The sequence below is a fragment of the Phasianus colchicus genome, chromosome 2 (assembly GCF_987193195.1).
Source record: "Phasianus colchicus chromosome 2, bPhaCol1.hap1.1, whole genome shotgun sequence".
Taxonomy (NCBI): Eukaryota; Metazoa; Chordata; class Aves; order Galliformes; family Phasianidae; genus Phasianus; species Phasianus colchicus.
Genome location: NC_143437.1, coordinates 34,434,876 through 34,455,030, shown reverse-complemented (window position 1 = coordinate 34,455,030; position 20,155 = coordinate 34,434,876). Strand labels below are relative to the sequence as shown.

General features: G+C 44.1%; 1 protein-coding gene across 1 annotated transcript in view; it reads left to right on the top strand.

Annotated features, from left to right (window-relative positions):
* Positions 1-9,340: 9,340 nt before the first annotated feature.
* KIF26B (kinesin family member 26B) overlaps positions 9,341-20,155 on the top strand; it is a 282,367-nt gene continuing 271,552 nt past the window's right edge. Inside the window, exons 1-2 of the mRNA XM_090135322.1 lie at positions 9,341-10,595; positions 10,686-11,087. Of these exons, the coding sequence (XP_089991448.1) occupies positions 10,533-10,595; positions 10,686-11,087 (465 nt within the window). The 5' untranslated portion in view covers positions 9,341-10,532. The remainder of the gene's footprint in view (positions 10,596-10,685; positions 11,088-20,155) is intronic.

Genomic DNA, 20,155 nt, shown 5'->3' with positions numbered 1-20,155 from the left:
GTAGCTCTGGAAGGCTACAGTGTGCCTTTCTAATCACAATTAATATTTGTCATATTGACCTTTGTTGGAAGCCAAATTCTGATTTCTGCTGTTCAAACATGATTCACATTTCCATAATCAGTGAGGTCTATGAGGTGTATCATCAGAAAAGACAGATGAATAGTGATGGGGGAAAGAGAGGTGTACACACACACACACACACACAAACACACACACACAGCTTGCCTGGCCTTTTGAACAGCTGGCAGAGAACCAGATCTATGAATCAGCCAATGAATGTATATCAAGAAGCATGAGAAGAAACAACGCATTCATCACTGCTAAAATTTAACTTTGTAACTTACCTTTCGGCAATGAAAATTCATAACAAGGATAATAAAAAGGGCAACAGAGGAACATTCTTCTCCTTTCTTTATTGGAATAAGTTGCTGTTTGTCCAGCACTTATGTGCACCGAGCTGAGACCATTGACTTCACTTTCCTTTTGTTATGCTGGTTATAGACCATAAGGTAGAAAGTTGTGCACTAAAAGTCTGTTCTGCTGATGAAATCTTCAAGCCTTACAATAGTTGTTTCAAAACAACAGATAAGATTCTGTTTGCATGACATTTTTCAGGTAGCAGGTGGATTAAATGACTTTGTTCAGAAATGGCCATCGTTGATCCCAGCTGATCAAGGAGAGCAGTTTTCTGGAGACAAATTCTCTACCAGAGGCACAACAGGGCAGTATGGTCAACCTGCCAAATTTCATGATGTTTTGTAGATCTCTCTCCCTACTGCCATGAAAACCTTAGCTTTTGGTACTTCTGTTTCTTTGAGTTGTCTTTGCCTGTTCTGATTGCTGTGATGTTCCAGACATGCAGTTAGCAAACTAGCAATGCCAAACTGCTGCCTCAGCATATCTGATCTGTATCACACTCGTTCAATTCAAAGGACATTGGTATTTCCTATACTAAAAGAGCAAGGAGCAAGCTGTGCCTTCTTCAGCAGGTACTTGTTTGGGTCAAAAGCTCACATACCTTTGACTGCCATCTTCCTCCTGGAGAAAATGCCACACTCTGCAGGAGTTCTGGTGCCGTCAACAGCATACTTTGAATGCCTGCTAATTACAAAAGTCTGTAGAGCCGCCACGCACTGCTACATACATAGATTAGAAATAGTTTCCACTTTTGCAGAACAGTCCTTCAATTACTCATTAATTGGGGCTTTGTGTTCCACTTTCTTGGCAAGGTCTGTGTTTGCCAATCCAGGGGTCAAAGAAAGTTACTTCCTTGTAAGCAGAGTTCCTTAGAGTAGATCCTTCATATTTATTCCTCTTACTGACATTTTTAAGACCCTAAAAAGAAAATGGGTCTGAGAAGGAAGATGCCCTTTCTTGCTACAGATGTGATGTCAAAGTGCACCTGCAAACAGGTGGCATTAAAATGTCATGTCGTGGCCCGAGCTTTTTGGCAATTATTATGAATTAGAAAATGAAGACCCTATTTAAAAGAAAGCAACTACATACCTGCTTGATGATGGCATTCAGAAGAATTTTAGGATTAGACTTTTGTTCCAGAAAAAAAAAAAAAATCTTTGTGATGTGACTTGCACATGTTGTGCAAGTGATCCTCATTTATGAGGACAAGAGTGGTTAGGTTTTTGAGTTTTAGGATTGCTGTTAACACTATTCCATGTAACAAAAGCTCAGAGAGAATATGTCTGAGAGAGAACTGTCTTGATTATAATAGGATGTTGAGTGTGCTTAGTTGACTTCAATTATGTGGCCCATTAAAAAAACATCTCTTTGGCCCATTTGCACAAAGGAGTGTGAATGGACCATTATTCAATACTGGTTTACAGAATCATTATTTGTAGTGCTTAAAATTAAGAAATGTGTAAAATAACCCACTGTACGTATCTATAATGATTTTTTGTTTCACTTCTGAAAGTTTTAATATTTCCTTAGTGAATCTGAATGCAACTGTAGTGCCTAATTGACCCCAGTTTCGTTTCATTAGTATGCTACAGACAAAAAGAGAATTAGGTGTCTAGGCACTCCTTAATAGTAAACAGTTCAACTTAGGAGAAGAAATATGTGTTTTTATTTCAGCACTGAAAATGGCAAATACAGAAACACACAAGGAAACACACACACCTTTTATCAGGTTCTTGAATGCCATCAGGACCTTCCCTTGGAGAAGCCTACGAGCTTGTAGCCTTCATTCCATTGCAATTGTACATTGTTATTTGTGTGGCAATTAGTAATTTTGAAGTTGCCATATGGGCCTGGCTGCCCACCCATTTCCAGATTGATTCAAACAGCAGGACTGTTTCAGTGTTAGTAATTTTGGCAATACTCCTTCTGGGCTCTTTGGAGCTTTCTTCATCCTTTTTAGCAATGAAAATGTTTTCTTCCTGGTAACTACATCATCTTGAAGCCCAAATATAATGAAGGTTCCCTGAACAAAATATCCTTGCATATATTCCTTTCCAGAGATCCTTATATCTACTCTCAAAACCACTCTGAGAGGCAGAATGCAGCTTTTCCTAGAAAAAAATATCAGAAACTTTATGCTCTTCCTTTTTCTGATTAAAAGCCTATTATGCTCCAGAAATGCTCCATTTCTCCTGACATATTCCACTCACTGGTACTAGTTAGTTCATTCATTTATATGTAAACAACCTTGAAAGTTGAGAGGCTTACAGCATCTCCTCCACCTAGCAAAGATACAATTGTCATACACTCACAAGTGAATAACAATGTAGCAAACATCCGCCTCCCACTGGCAACAAGAACACGGATCAATACAAAATCACCTGGGCCTCTGGGACCCAAAGGCATCCTGTCCTCCAGCTGCCTCCCCAGCTCTGCTCTGATCCTGCTAGAGAATAATGAAGCCCCAGCTGTTCCCAGCAGTGCACGATGCCCTTCCATGCACGCTCACAGACACAGAATCTTACAGCTCCAGGGCACAGATTCCAACTCTTCTCACCCAAAAGCCTATTTCAGTTTGCAGTCTCATTATGGAAATAACTGTGTGAACTCATTGGCACGTAAAGCTTCTAAGTAAGCTTTACAGTTATGACACCTGGTCCTCACGTAGCAATGTTCATCCTAGAATATTGCTCTGTATTTTCAGAAGAGAGCAGCCTAAGGTGTCCCTGCAGCATTTTGTACTGAATACCTCACTGCCATTCAAAACTTTTTGGTCATCCTCTGGCACTGTGACTTTAGGAATTCCTGCAGCATTAACCACTATCTAGACTCTCACTTTGCCTGTGCTAGGAGGTTTGGACAAAATTATTTATTTTAAATTGATGTAATTGCCTCAGTGCAGATCAGATATTGTGCGATGAAGGCACCAATGAGACTAACATTGGTTAAAATGCCCAATATGACTAATTGCTTGGGTGAACATTTCTTTAATACGGACAAGGAGAAATAACCAAATTAAAATTTAGGAGATTGTAAGTACTCTGAAGAACTTTCTATGTATAAAAGACATCCAGATGAGTCAGAAGTGCGATAAATCTCTGGGAAAGAGTGAGTAAGGAGCAGTGGAGCACTAGGGCAGACTAAGAGGATCTGCATCCTCTTCTACCAGCACAGGGTTTTTTTTTTTTTTTTTTTTTTGCCAAGCATTCATCTTTCTACACTGCAGTCATGACTGTTATATTAAATTGATCTTGTCAAACTAATGCAGCTTTATGTCTGAATGTTGCCACCATCCTAAAACTGGCTCACTCTAGTTGAACTTGCACCTGCTCACACAGAAGCACAAACTAAATGGACACAGGCTGAAGGACTACAAGGCAACTTTAAATCAAGATAACCATCCAAGAAGGTCATACTGATTTTATTAAATCAGTTTAAACTTCTATTTATGTTAAATTGATAGAACTTTCACAAGTAGACAAGCCATCTCTAAAGAATGAAAGAACCCATTTCTGTTAAACTCGGTAGCACAGGAAAATGCATTCCACCTTGCCAAAGCTTTCCAGCAAGTAGGAAAAATTGCCTGTCAGTTGCTGCCAGCCAGACTCAGAAATCACGTTTGTGTTGGTAGCTGCCAAGGTATGGGATTGTTTTCCTTCTGTCATGGTACTTGACAGAATAATTATTGCTCAGAAAAGAGCCACATCATAAAGGCAGTGAGCAAGGACATGCTGCTGAGTACAGCTGCTCCTTGTTTGTGCTGCTTCCAGGGACAGAGCACAGCCTGGGGTACAGCCTGAGACTCCCTAAAGCCTGCCCTGACACAGTGCAGCAATGCTTTAGCCAAGCCTGGGTATGCAGTCAGGCTGTGGGAGCTTGCAGTCATCTACCCCACACTGACTTCTGTGCTCAGTGACAAAACCGCTCATCTGTTTAAACCTGAGTGCAGCTCTTTGCAAACCAAACCAAGCTCACTAGGAGCACCAGCCTCATGATGTCCCTCTGAGGAACATGCATGCCTTGCTATTATTCTACACTGAGCATTCAGAGTTGTGCTCTCAAGTCTGAACATCCCTTGGTGAACAGGTACAAACACTGCAGTCCTTTGGGTCTAGTGATGAATCCTTTTGGACTCTACCTACGAGTAATTTGTGTAGTTAGAGCAGGAGAACATGAAAAAGTGACATGAAAATTCATTGTGGTGGGCAAGAAAGGGCAAAGAAGGTGGCTCTGTACCTTTCTTGGCCACTAACTTGCATTCACAGAGATGCCATCTCTAGGCATGGCTCTGCCTCTTCAGCTGCTAGCAAGCTGAAGAGAGTGATGCAGGGACCAGCCCGTGACTTTCAAGGCAATAGGAAACCAGAAGCAGGTAACAAAGAGGTAAGGAGAAAGGCTGGCAGATGAGTCAGTCCATCATCATCCCTTTCCAGTTTCTTTATGAAGAGTAAAATCAGCATGAAGTATGGAATAGCAAAGAGAAAAATGAAACATTAATTTTTTTTTGAAATCTGCATGCTGTAAGGCTCACTTTTAATCCCAAACTCGGTGGTAAAGGAAATGTATGAAATGTTTGAAAAAGTGTTGAAAAAGAGTTTCAGATGAAAAAGCTCATAGATCTGGTGTGCCTACTGTCAGGAAAGTCTCAGGAACACAGTGGGGTGAGACCTTTGTCTTTACTTATCATTAATACAATTCTCTGTTATTTGAGCGCTGATACATTCACCGCAGTTTTGCTGAGAGGCAGAAAAGAAATACCTGCTGCCTTTTATGCAGTGTTTCTTGTAAGGCACTTACACATGCAGTACTACGACAGGCTAGGGCCTGTGATGCCTGCTCTTTGTTGGCCTGTTCTGCTATAAATGATTCCTGCAGCAAGAAAGGATTTAACATAAAAATGTGATGATATAAACACTTCAGTGTTTGTTTCTCAGGGCTGCCTGTTCACTTCACTGTGTTACCTCTGCTCACCCCTCTTCCACACCATCTGTACCGCTTGCCTGAGTCCCTGGCTGCTAGTGTGAAGGAAGCTCATGCAGTATCTTTGTACTTGCTTCCCTCCAGCAACTACTTTGCCAGTTTTTTAACTTTGGCACATTCTGGTATATATTCCTCCTGGAAATAACATTATTTGTTAATAGCATGAATGCCATCTTCTCTTCTATCCAAAGAAGATCACCAAGTGATCTTTCGGAAGACACATTTTTCCTTGGCTCCTGAGACAGGAGAGTCTTTGAAGAATGTTTGAAAGGACTCCTTTACCCCCTGAAATCTCCAGCCAGCCTTTGGCATTTAAGAAAGCACTGCTGGCAGCTCGGGATGCCATGGACCCCCTCTGCATGGCTCCTCTGGGCAAGGCAGCCAGCAGCCAGCTTCACTGGGGACTTCAGTCAGAGCCCACAGATGCAGGATGCAGCTACAGCATTATCCGGGAAGTGAATCCACCAAGCCCAGCACAGCAAGCAGCTGACAGCTTTTCAGAGTGCCTGCAGAGGCAACAAGAGTTGAGAAAAGGCTTACATCTTTCTCCTTTTAATACCGTGACTCTGGTTGTTGTTACTCCAGTACTTTCCTGCTCCATTGTTGTTTTGTTTAAAAATTGGTATTGGTAGGGCTTGGTGCTTTCAGAGTCACAGGTACTCACTGTTGGTTTCATTTTTCAGGCATGTCTTTAGTTTGGAGAATGCTGATTGTGTCTGAGTAACAGAAAATGGGGTTCTGTCAAATTTCAGTATTTGAATTTATGAACTTGACAGAAATTGGCTGCAGACTTGTCATTGCAATGCATCCCACTGCACAGAACGACTGTAAACTTCTCCATGCAGCCCTGCTTTGTGAGTATATGCTTATGCATCCTTTATTACTTATGAAACACATATCAATATTGTATTAATAAGTAGGCATTGATTTTCTACTGAGAACATAAAGATTTATAAAAGTAGGCAGTGCAGCATGGCAGAAACTACGAAAGAGGTTTCTAGAAAATGTATGAAATGCTCTATATTTGAAATATAGAAAAAAAATCCATTCCAAATAAATCCAAATAAGAAAGTCTTTTGTGAGTAATAAATTTGTTTTGAGTATTGAGCAAAGGCAAGATTTAAGGGCACTTAATTTGCAACAGACCATGCATCTTGGTCCAAATCTGAACACAAATGGCTTCCTTTTATATTATGGAGAGATTCAAGGAAACTCCCAGTGGACCGAGGGAACTACAGGCTAAACACCTGTGCAAGAACCCTGAGGCAAAAGGGCTAAGCTAAGCTAACAGGGAGATGTGCCCCTGTCAGGAGGACAATAAAGCATTCTGGAGTAAGAAAAAGCATTTAAAATGTAGTGATGCAGATCTGTCGGTAACAGAAAGAAGTGGAAGTTGTAATAGGGACCATTTAGAGTGTCCCTTATCTGTTATGTCCCAGAACTAGGCACTGTAATGGGGCTCGAGATGTACATGCCTTCCAGTGTCAGTACCTCTTTTGCTGACACACAAGGTAAGCACTGAGGCTGACATTGACATTACGCTACAGAAAATAGCTCAGAAAGCAGATCGTACAGAGGAAATGCCCAGACTTAATTCTCCATTGTATCATACTCAACAGTTGTCAAGAGCAAGTAGAAAAACACTCTCCAGCACTCTGGCATATCCCAGGAGCATATAAAAGGGCATTACACACAACATTAGAATTACAGCTGCAGTCCCTATGTCTGACATCCTCCTGTACTGCATGAATCCTTAAATCCTGCAGAATACACAAGCTGTGGATATGTGTTGCTGCTATACAAAAGATAAAGGATTCAAGATGTTCTTAACAGAGCTTTTCACTGAAGTGATCCTATAGTTTAACAAGGAATTGGAAACAAGAACTGGGAAGATTTTTAGAAAAGAAATGCATTAAAACTTGAGAAGTCCTGGCGGTTTTGTTTGTGGACCTCAGTAGTTAGCTGTGTCTATTAATTCTTTGTCACTATTACTACAAATACCTTCAATTCCCTCTGTCCCCCAATGGCCTCCAACTCATTAATATTCTGCTTTAAGCAAGTATCAGAGCTGTCATGCATTTCAAATCTCCCCAAGGAAGCTGTTTAAAATTGTAAGTAAGACCTGATACTGAGACTTATTAGCACCAAACTTGGAAACAAATTTTCTGGGCAGGCAGTGATGAGTCTTCAAGTTACAGTTGCTGTCACCTTTTGAATCCTGAGATTTATTACAAATATGAGTATCTCAAAGAATTTATTTGATGCAACCAACATTTCCAGCTCTCATAGACTGCTGTTTATTGGTAGAACTGGGCTTGTGCCAGAACCTCAGATTTGAATGATGAAGCTGAACTTCTAGGTTACATTCAGTTGCACCCACACAGCATGATATATGCAGACAAAGTCCAATGAAAAGCAGCAGTTGTAGCACAACAGAGCAAACATGCTGCTGTATGATGGAGAAACTGGAAATTTGCGTACTAGCTGAAAGACACGTTATCATTAGAGCTTGTAATGTATAGTTTGAGATCAGAGTCCATACTCAGTGCTTTGAAACTGGCTTTTGTCTGAACCTCTCAAGCAATTAATGTATCCAGGGTTTTTGCTTCTGTCCACCTACCTATAAATGTCTGAACAACCACATTTTTTCAGTTCTGCATCTAGAATCAAGAACAAACACCCCTAGGTGGAGAACAAATCTAAAATTGTTTGCAGAGTCCTCCTGCAGCATCTTCCACAGCCATCGCTCCTAGATTTTTAAAATAAATGGCCCTGTATCAGTCTGCACCTGGGATCACACAGCTGCTAAATCACCTAACTGAAGCTCAGCTGCCTGAACGAGAACAGATGTAGCAAAGGGGGGCTCCCATGTGGCACGATACTGGAGACAGCAGAAAAGAGAAGTTTGGCCACCACCAGGTCCTGCTCTGATGGCTGTTCTGAGCTGCTGGCCTGTCTGATGCTAAGGTGCTTTCCCTGCCCGCACAAGGAGCTGTAAGAGGAAACCTCATGAACTACTACTACACAGGGGAGCCCAAAGAGAGGGAGAAAGCATTGCACGTCAGTGCTCCCTAGAGCAGGTGTTAACCCAGAGAATGGGCTCTTGGTACAGTTTCTTGCTGGCGTGATACTCAGGCTAGCACAAAATAACAAGAACTGCAGAGCGTTTAGCAGCAAAACGTCTCCAGCTGGAGAATTCGGTGCATCTCTGCTCCCAGAAGTTCTCACACTTCAATAGAAGCCTTTTGTAACTGACTCAAACAACCAGGAGCGCTGACCGCAGCCAGCAGGAAGCTGGCACGGCGGAACCCGCCTCTGCCGCTCGTCGCCAGCAGAGGGCGCCCACCGCCCGCAAAAGGATGCGCCGGCCCCGCCCGACCCGCCGCCGCCCCACAGCGCCCGCGCTGGGCTGCGGGGGAGCGGCCTCTCCGCCCCGAGGTGCCGTCTCCCCCGCCTCCGGTAGCCGCTGCCGCCCGACGGGGGCTGAGGGAGAGCGGACGCCGGGCCCGTGCAGGGCTCCGCCGCTCTCAAAGTTGTCTGCTCGCGGCTGCCCCGCGCCCCAGTGCGGGCGCCGGCCTCGGCTGGGCGCGCTGCTGCCGAGGCGCGGGATGTGGCGGCGGCTGCTTGGCAGGAACAGGTCTGCTGAGAAACAAAGCAACCTGCCTGTTCGCCGCCAGAATCGCTGAGCGCGGAAAAGCAGAAGTTAGGCGCCCACGGGGCATCGCACGCCGCTCGGCGCGTCGAGCAGCGCCTTGGCATCCCGGTCACGTCTGCCTACGGAACGGAGCGCGGGGCAGAGCGGTGTGCGGCGGGAGCCTTTGTGTGCCAGGTGTTTGGGCACGTAGGTGGGTGCACAGGGGGCAGCTGATGCAGCCCGGTGTCGGTCGAAATGAAAGCTTTCTTGTCAAGAATGGCTGCTCTCCTATCGGAGCAACAGCCTGGTGAAGTTAAAGCACAGCACCTTCGCTGCTGGCGGGAATCTCTCAATGGTCCAAGGCTGCTCTGGGTGCCCGTGGCCCATACAGCCCCGGCACAATAGGGGTACAGTGGAGGTACCAAGGGGAGAGTGGGAAGGTGGATGCAACCCCTGTCCGTGTTGCCCTCCCACCTACATCCCTGCTCGCCTTTGCATTTTGGCTGTATCGGGGGAACTGGCACCCAGCTCCTTACTGCAGCCTTTTCTGAGAAGGTCGCCAATTTGATTTGAGTCAAGGAATGAGCGTGCTATCTGTAGGGGTAGGCATCAGAAAGGAGCTGCAACCAGGTGCGCGTAAGCCACAGCTGGAAAGCAAAAATCGCAGTTAGAAGGGAAAGAAGTCTGCGGGTTGTTATTGTTAAGAGATCAATTTACTATGCCCTTGATCGCAAACTTAAATTAATACACGTAAAATTACAACGCGGAGAAGAAACGCTTATGACAATCGGAGACGCAGCTCGCTTTCCTTTCGCGGTTAGGACCCTTGTGAAGTCATGTCCTTTAAAGCCCTGAACGGAGGCAACTAACCAATAACTGCGGTGGAAGCAACAAGGTTCCCCCCAGCCCCGCCTGCCAGCTTCAAGAAAAAGGGGAAAATCGGCGGTGTCAATCAGGAGCACCGCAAAACATCGGGGCCCTCCCCGCAGCCGGCGCGGCCCCAGGAGCGGGCAGAGCCCCGCGCCGACGGGAGACGGGGGGCCGCGGGGCTGCCAGGCGCGGCCGGGCGGGAGGATATTGGCTGCGAGGGCGCGGAGGCTCCTCCCAGAGCCCGGCCGCCGAGATTTTGGGAGGATTTCTTGTAACTCACTTCCAAACCTGACTGAGGGAAACAAGTTGCCGTCGTAGCGGAGGCTACGGCGCGAGTGCACCTCCCCGCAGCCGCCTCGGATGCTTCGCTCGCGGAGGAGGGCTGCTGCCGGAGGGAGCGCTCCCGCTCTGGATGTGGCTGTTTCTGTGAGAGCGTCGGCTGGAAGGGACCGGGCGGGAAGACAATGAGGGAAAGCCGGCCGGCCGAGCGCTCCGCTCCCCGGCATTCTCCCGAGGACTGACGGCGTTCGGCGCTCAGCGTTGAGGCGGCGGCAGCGCCCGGCGCGGGGGCTCGCCGGGACCGACGGTTCCCTTCGGCTGCTGACCGGGGGAGCCCACCCGCGGAGCCACCATGAATTCGGTGGCCGGGAATAAGGACAGGGTCGCGGTCACGGCGCGGAGCAGAAAATACGGGGTGAGTGCGGGCGACGGGAGCGGGGGGCGCTCGGGTTGCGGGGTGTCCGGGTGCGGGCTGCCCTGACCGCTGCTCCTTCTCCCGCTGCAGGTGACCGAGCCCTGCTCGCCCACCAAGCCCGCCGCGCCCTTCTCCCCCGAGAGCTGGTACCGCAAGGCTTACGAGGAGTCCCGCGCCGGGAGTCGCCCGGTCCCGGAGGGAGCCGGCTCGGCGCTCGGCTCCTCCGGCACCCCGTCCCCCGGCTCCGGCACCTCCTCGCCGGGCTCCTTCACGGGCTCCCCGGGGCCCGCCTCGCCCGGCATCGGCACCAGCTCCCCCGGCTCTCTGGGCGGCTCGCCGGGCTTCGGCACCGGCTCGCCGGGTTCCGGTAGCGGCGGCGGCTCCTCGCCGGGCTCCGACCGCGGCGTCTGGTGCGAGCACTGCAACGCCCGCCTGGCGGAGCTGAAGAGGCAGGCGCTGAAGCTGCTCATCCCCGGGCCCGTCAGCAGCAAGGTGAGCGGGGGGCCGCGCCGGGGGTCGGGGCGCGCCGTGTGCCGCAGCCGCGCCTTTGCCGGTGCCTCCGCTGACGTTTTTAGGGTTTGTTTGTGCCGGTTCCTTCTTGGTATTGTTTTCCTTTCCTATTTCTTGCTCTTGCTTCCATTTCTGGAGGGCTGCTGCGCTTCCGGGGTGTCTGTGACAGCACCTTCAGCTTGCTTCTTGCCTCCCTCTTTCCTTATGACTGTGGTGGCTTTGCGTTGTGATTTCCCGTGTTCTTGAGCCCGGTGAAGGGCGGGAAAGGGTGGCAACTCCACACGGGAGTCGGTGGTCCCATCCCCTTTTGCTCTCTTTGATCCCACAGCATGACTTTACAAAATGGCCCGAGATTCGGGAGCCGACTTCAGCCACAGGGTCCTGAGATCTCATGTCTGTGCCTTGTGTTTCCATTGAGAGGCCAAGCGTGGCAGAGATCCTCCCGCGCTTCCAAGATGAGGCACTGAAATGCAGCGTGAGCCTGAAGGTCACACAGGAGGCTGTGACAGACCTTTGCATTGAATCCACGGTGTTGTTAACATCAGGGCGACTTGGTGGTGGTGTTTTCTTACAAAGCAGCGCTAGATTTCCTTTTTATCAAAGGAGATCTAAAAAAAACCTCAGAGCTGTTGTTGAATAATCCAAAGCGTGCAAGCACTTCTGAAATCTGGCCTTGGAGCTAAGTGATCATGAGTAGAGGCTGGAGGTCTTTGGAAGGACCAGGTTCTCACCAGAGGCCAAAAGCTGGCATACTCTGGAATTCCCTGCTTTTATTTTGTTTTGCATGGGTTGGTTTTTCTTTTTTTTCTTTCTTGTTTGTTTTGCATGTAAAGATTAAGGCTGAGGACCCTCCAAGAGTCCCCAGCAGCCCTTGGCTGACCCCATGCTACCAAAATAGTGAGCAGTGAGCTCCTTCATAGCAACCTGGTGAGTGTTGTATTGTGAACTGGTCTACAGCTCCCAGAATGTAATACAATGCAATTTCATTTGCCCTGTTGGCTCAGGTACTATCAAATGATAATATTTACTCTTCCACTTCAAAGAGTTTTCATTAGCAGTTACGATAAGGAGGTATCGTGGAAAAGAGCCGACTGCTCAGAAAAGGTCCCTGATATTACTGTTGTGTTGTGCTCTCCATTATTTATTTATGCGCTGTTTGCCAGGGAATTGGTGCTCTCTTGAACAAAAGGTAGGTTCTCAAGGGCTGGCTTAACTGAATTATTCATGAAAAGGAAAAGGTGGAACCACAAAAGTTAGTATGGTTTAATTGGTTGTTAACACAGAATTGGTTCTCTGGAAAGCAGCTCTGTACCAAAATCTTAACAAATTTCAGGCTGTGTGATTTGGCAGTTCTTAATAGCTGTGGATATAGATGATAAATTATGGGTACAGATATGAAAGCCACCAGAATAACAGATTGGAGATGTAAGTCTTGCAAGACACTTTTGCAGTGATAAAGATTTGTGAAGTATTCTCTTAGTGATAGCCATGCTTAGCCTTCCTGAGATGTTCCCATCCTGTTGCTGTTGTTAATTGTTCTGTTCAGAGTTTAGCTGATGGTATTGTACGGGCCAATCTTTATTCACAACAGTACTAATCCATTTTCAGCCTCCCTTACCTTATGCTTTTTTCCTTTTCTGACACCTCTTTTCTGAACCTTTCAGTTCTGTAGGGTTGCTATTCACAATTCACAAAACTGTTGTTATCTGATGTGTAGATGTAGGGTTAGGGGGAGGAGAGAGACACAAGTAAGGAGATCTTTGAGGGTTCCAGAGACCCTCTCCCTCATTCACTGTATTTAACAGTGCTTGCAGGTTCAATCCTGTTCTGGTTCTCCAGTCTTTCTCAGCTCCCTTCTGATTGCTACCTGGCTGTGTGTATTTGCAGAAACATTCCTTTCTGTCTTTACAACTCTTAGGAACTTTTTGGGCTTGTGAATTCTGCCCTCAGCAAACACAGCCCAAGACAGTGAGGCTTTAGTTTAGGGAACGTAGGATACAAATATTGTGGCTAGTATCGTTGACTTCTTAGGACCACATATTCAAGTTTGTTGTTATTGGCCTGCATTTGGGAGCCTTAACCGTATCTGCGGTGACAGTGGGATGTTGATGTGGGCTGTGCCAGCTCAGCAAGGGCCTGTGCACTGCCTCTGTGGCTGCCAAGTGCAGTAACACACAGGGGTTTCTCTCTGAGGGTGGGGGATATAAAGCCTCTTATAGGAATTGAAATGATCATGTACGTTGGGGAAAAAATTATTCCTGCTTGGCTTGAAGCTGGCATTTTCTTCAGGGAACTGCAAAGCATGTTCTTGATTGCTGCTGCAGAAGTAGGTTTTAGGAGTGGGTTTGATCCAGCCATTGGGCGGAGTGGAAAAGGAAACAGATTCTATTCCAGAGCCAGGCTATTCCCTCTAAACTTGCAAAGCATTTTACAGCTCAAGACTGTGGTGTCCAGCATATTATCGATTACGTGTGTCCATCTTTATTATTTCTAATGGAATATTTAACATTTATGGCCTCAAGTTGCGCCAAAGTAAGTTTAGGTTGGACGTTAGGAAACACTTCTTTACAGAAAGAGTGGTTAAACATTGAAATAGGCTCCCCAGGGAGGTGGTTGGGTCACCGTCCCTGGATGTGTTTAAGAGCCATTTGGATGTGGTGCTCAGAGTTATGATTTAGCAGAGGGTTGTTAGAGTTAGGGTACTATGGTTAGGCTGCGGTTGGACTTGATGATCCTTGAGGTCCCTTCCAACCTGAGTAATTCTGTGATTCTGTGATCTTCTTGTCTGCCAGATCTAGCTGACTTGTATGGCAATTCTTCTTGATGTTGTTGAAGACAGCCTAGAGATGTCATTAGCATGATAAATATAGTCAGTGGCACCTGTTTCACATTTACATTGTATTTAGAATGGCACATAACTTTGTATTGCAGAACAAGCAGAATATGAGGGCATCTGAGTTTGTCATAGCAAACATTGGAATATGCAGTAAGCTTCTCTGAATGTGAACTTAAATTGATGCTTTCTACAGTGTGTTATCATGTAAAGGTTTGTATATATCTGCAAAGTGCAACAGTACACTTCAGTGCTGTGTAAACAGACCACACTTTATGTATGAAGTTATGTACTGAAGCTTTTCATTTCATATGGAAAAACATCTCTTAACCTGTAGCAAACTGCTGCTGAGTAGCTCATTGTTAGTGCCCAGGTGTGGAGCTTTTCAGTTTTAAATAGAAGCATTTTCTCTTAATACAGCAGCGGAATGAAAACACTGGTGTGTTGTTGTTTATTTTTTTGAGAAGAATATGGGGGGTTGGCAAAAGGATGAGGAATATATAATTATAGTTGTGCTGCTTTATTTTAACTGTTTAAAATACAACATTCCTTAACAAAGAAAAAAAGCTAAGAACACAAAGGGGGAAAAAAAGGTGAAATCTTGTTCCTTTTTCCTCTTCTGTGATACAGTTGTGCCTAACTGATGTGCAGCAATCATCTGCATACCAGGGGTTGTATTATGAGAATTAAATCTTGCTGTAAACCCCATATGAAGCACTCCCATGGGCAGTGGCAGACACAAGAAGCTGTTATAGATGCACATTGTAGTTGGTGACAGAAAGAATCTTGGAATATTTGGTGACCATTGTTTTTTTGTTACAAATATTTGTATGGTAATAAAAGCTGTCTTAAATTGCTATCTTGAGCTTTTTCTCAAACTGTATTTTCAGAAGAGCATCCTTCAGAGTTTTAGCATGGAAACTAATGGCATCACACTCTATGCTTATTAGAATTTGAACTAAAAATTGTTTGCCTTGAATTCAAACCTGTGACATCCTCTTTCTTCATTGGAACACTGACCTTGTGGCTGTCCAACAAAGAAGTGATTGTAAGTGTAATTAAAAAGTAGTTATGTTTATGCATATGAAATTATATCATGTGCAGCTAATCAATTGAATACTAAGAATGAGCAGTCCCAAACTTTGTTAGTGTAAGATTGAAAAAAATCACGAACGCAGCCTTTAAAGCCAGAGGTAATTTGGTTGTGTAGATGTGAATATCTGCTTTGGTGTGCTGTGATGGGGTCCAAAAGTAAGGATACTAACGTAAGTGCTAGGTTGATGTTGTGAGGTGATGTATTCTGAACCCTCTCCTAGCCTGTGCTTTGGAGTATAAGGAGTGGCTGAACTCTGGTTTTGCAGTCTGGCTGTGAATGGGGGAGGAATTGTGTTGAGGGATACAGGTTGGTCCATTTTTCCCCACAATTTACTGAAACTCTATCTCATGCTTTCTTGAATGCATGTTGTTGAATTAGTCTTTTCTGTTTAAGGGCTGTTTGGTAGTCAAAGACTTGACCAATAATTATTAATAATGAAGAAAGCCCTGAAGCTGGTCTAATTACTAATAGTTCTTGCTGGCTCATAGCTGCTTCAGGAGCAGTCTCAGTAGACAGGACAGTAATGAACCCTTTCTCAAAGCTGAGCAAGTGGCAGAATAACGGAATGTCAGTTCTGTCCAGACCTTTAATTTGTGAACAAGCACAGCTAGGCTGTATGGTGACTTAATTCACTGTGCAAAAATCTCAGGCACCTAATCATTTCATCCCAACTCATTGCAATGCAGATAGGATTATTGCATTAGAAATGTGATTTTAAATGGCCCGAGGCAGTAATTTGTCAGCATTTGGAAGGATTAACTCCATTAACGTTTAGGCAACAACAACTATTCTTTTGTGTTACATCACAGGTCACAGTACCAATCATTTAGCATAACGCATCTGTGAATCTTTTTTTTGCAATTGAATGTTTGCTGGCAAGTTGGGAAAACATAGGCTACTTTGTTTGCCCTGGAATTATAGCTGCTTTAGGAGATCCAGAGGAGACAAAGAGGTATGCATTCACCTCTGAGAAATGAATGTAAACTCTTTTCTAGAAGCAGCTGAAGGTCACCTGTCTTACTGCCAATGTGTGAAATGATGTAAATGTTTCTTTGCAAATGTCTTTGAGGTGAAGGTGAAGATGCTGTATGTTAAAGACTGTTTTCTACGGAGCTGATAGCTCTGCAGCTTTCTCTATGGGCTCATAAAGGCTCTTACAGAGTGCTCTTGAATTTAGGAATAGATTCCAATGATTGTATCTAGTGAATTGAGACTTCGGTGTTTTTCCTATGAGAAAAGAAAATACTTTCAAGAGATCACACACAGACTGAGCTATTAGGACCAAAAAAAAAAACCAAAAAAAAAAACAATTTTTTTCCTCAAGTAAGTATGTAAGGAGGAGCAAAATTTTGGTTAGATGGCTCTTTCTCCACTTGTCTGTACATATAAAGACATTACATTGACCAACAGTACTTAGTGTGTAGTGGGCCTCTTAATGGCACGCTATTAAAGTTCCTTTGAGGTGCTTTATACATGCTAATAAAGCTGTGCTGATATCTGAAATCATCTTTTATTTGTAGATAGTTTTATCTCCCTGGAAGTATAAGTTGCAACATTGGTAGCAATCTTATATAGTGAGTTTAAGACTTTTTGTGTATAGCTTTAGAAGGGAAGGGGAAGATGATGAGACAGTCCATTCTGAATTCCCCAGGCAGCATTAGAGAAAGTGTCATGTTTTACTGGTACAGACATTGGCATTTAATGGGGGATTCGTGCTGATGCCAGCAGATCATTAGAAAGCTGCAATGCTGTTTATATAGGGTTGAAAGACATCTGCAGTTTTGCCACATCAGCGGTACATAGGCTTTGACATCATTCCATTGGGGTGCTTCCAAGCACTGAACTTGCAGCCTGCCTCTGCAATAAACTTGACTATCATGATCTATGTAATGATGTAGTAGGAACTGCGGCATCTTGTGATGTGTGATCTGCATGTCAAAAGTGTCAGGGATGTTCTGACTTAAAATACCAGCTTAGATCTTAGTGAAATGTCATGCTGTAGCTTGGGAGGTTTATGTATGTTAGTGAAGTGTTGGAAATACAATCATGTGGGCTTCCCCTCTACGACTGGATGAGTAATTCCTGGCCTATGTCATTTGTTGCTGAAGCTGCAATTCAGAAGCCTATCCCTACCTGTAGAAAAGCAGTTTACAAGTTTACTTTGTATTAAGCAAGCAGTAGTGTGCAACAGCAACCTGTAAGCAGAATGATAAACCCAAGCATGAGAAGTTTGAAATGTGTCTTCCAAAATCTTTCCTATTACTGGTCCAGACTTTGGTTGCGCTGTGACACCGATTGAAGCCACAACCATTAATTAAGGTATTAATGAAGCTCTTCTAGAAAGCAGTGACATGGCAGTAACTGCAAACTGTCTGCTGTGGTCACATGCTGAAAAGCTTCTTTTCTTTGAAAGCTTTAGCTTACAGCTTTGAAAGAAATGACAGTTTCATTTAGCAGTTTCTTAACAAGAGCTTGCTTGTTGCAGCAACGTGAAGTTTTAGATGATCATACTACAGCTGCATCCTAATTTATGGGTTTGAAGGACACAAATGCTCAGTGGCTCTTTGCCTAGTTTCATTTTCAATGGCTTTCTATGCAACCTCTCTACATTAAAGCAGGGTTTGAGAAATAAGTGAGCATAATTAGACCAGGAACTGTTTTTAAATTTCTTGTTTTATAATATCTTATGTCTGATGACATATTTCAGGTATAGGTTGTACCAAGAAGGTAATGTCTTCAACCAGAATATGTAGTGCTTATGTTTATTTCCTCCCTCTTCCCTTTTTAGCTGATACCACAGTATAGTTTAGCGATGCTTTGAGGGCAATTTTTTAGGTTTCCAAGTAAAGCACAAACCCATGATGTTTTCATAAAGTTGACTGGACTGTTCTGAGCTTCAGGTGGTGGCTTTTTAGAAGATCGTCCAAGAAATGTTGAATATTGTAAGCTAGCTTTTAAAAATATGATCTCTGAGCACTTACTTTAAGAGCAAAGAAGCTCTTAAAGCTTCTTTGGGGGGGAGAGAAGAAGGAAACAGTGGTCAACATCTGAACCTCATCTTTTGGCTCCTATGAAATTGGCACTAGTGAGTTGATTTCAGTGAAGACAGAATCCACAAGATTTCATTCAGGCCACAGCTCTACCTGCTGCATACCTTATCAGGAAATATTTGCATGCCCTTAAAGTAGCAGTCAAATGTGATGATCAGGCTGAGCAGGGCTAAGAGGTCCTGGCTGCATGTGGGGTTCCTAACATGCTTTCTTTTTCTTCTCCACATGTACGTCACATGTTAGCCATCCCTGCAGATCTCTTCTGTGAATACGTGGTGGTTGCTCCCTGTCTTGGTTCTTATCAAAATGATAGAGAATTCAAACATCTTCAATAGTGCTACTTTCTCAAATCAAATCCTTTCTATTGAAAGGTCAGGGAATGCTGTTATTACAGCAGATGAGAGGAGGCCATGATCTCTGAGAAGGGTAGTGATGAGAGCAGCACAAAGCTTAACTTCAGCTGTAACCAATACAGAACATAGGAGTATTTTGTAACTACTTCACAGAAGCGAAATTAAAAGAAAATGTGATGCTACCTATGTGAAGGCATCAGTTATAATAAAATGGTGTATTCGTTTGCACCTTGGATGTAAGTTAAACAGTGTTTTTCCTGTGTACTAAATACAACATACTAAGGCTAAGAGCTACGTATCGTTCCAACATTACTCAGCTTCTTAAATTCTGTTTCCATATTGGACTTGCTGTTCTGTTCAATGGTTGATCTTGCATTATCAAATACTATATATTTTCTGAAAGGGAAGAAAAACAGATATTGATCTGAGAACCCTTCAGGCTGTTTCTTCTCAGCATTCCCATGAAGCAGTATTCAGTAGTACTCTTTGTAGAAGGGAAAGAAAATGCAAAGGAAGTTTGAGAGACCTGAGGGAGTTAATAGGGTCTTGAATTGATCTTGGTTTACAATTCATGAGAAAAACAGAAGACAACCCTCTTTTAAGAAGGAATTTGACGCTTCAGGATTTGTTTATAAGAATCCAGAATTGGTAGAATACTTCTATATTGCGTATTTAAACTTGTAGTATCATCCTCCAACAAAGGTTTGTCTCCTCACTTTGCTGCTCTGCAAGTTGATAATTTTACTTAAAGACCATACAGCGTATGTTTTGTTAGGGGCTAATGCGTGATCTTAGTCGATGGATTTGTTTCAGAAAGGGCATCAAATGCCTTTTTTAAAATGATTTTTTTTCTAGTAAATAAAACACCAAACCAGACAAACAATACTAACCTGCTGTGAGAGTGGCTCATCTTAAATAGTGATGTGTATCAGAGGAACCGTGTCCTTTGGAGAAAGGTAGTGCTGGGCAAAGATGACTGACATGAAAGCAATCTAGATCTAGTATCTGTAGGAAAATCTTTAATTAGGGATAGAATTACTTAAGCATTCAAAGTAACTTCAAGTGGAATTAGCTTTATATACATTTGCCATTTACAAATGTTTCAACCTGCGAATTTTGTGTTCAATTAATTGCACACCTCTATTGTAGTTTGTATTTCACCTTGCCCCCTAAATCATGGGTACTTTGACATGATCATGATCAAATTTGGGCTGGGAAGTCCATAGCTTCTCTATGCCATGGACTTGCACAGGAAGAAAATTCTGCTCATATGAATGTCAGGGGAGAAGAAAATGAAAGGAGACTTTGACATCCACCACAGTAAATATTTTTTTTCTGAAGAAAAAAAAAAGAAAATTCAGCATTTTGAGTGTTCAGCTTTGCTCATAATTGTCAGAGCTTATCTCTCCAACAATGGAATTTATTTTCCCAAAGTTATGTTTCATTCCCTCTCTCTCCCTCAACCTCACAGTTAACTGAAGATAAATAAGGATTCGGGAATAGAGCTCTTCTATTTCTGTGGGCCCCTGTGTGGTTCTGTTGGGAAGTGCTTATTCCTTTGATCACCACAGGTGTACTTCAAGATGAAAAAGAGGTTCCTGCAGTGCTGAAGAGAATGGTTGTTCTGCAGACCTTTGCTAAAAGTGAGGCGGAACTTGGCCTTTGCCTCTTTCTGTCCTGGCTCCTGAAGAATCACTTGGGCAAAATTTTGTCTTACT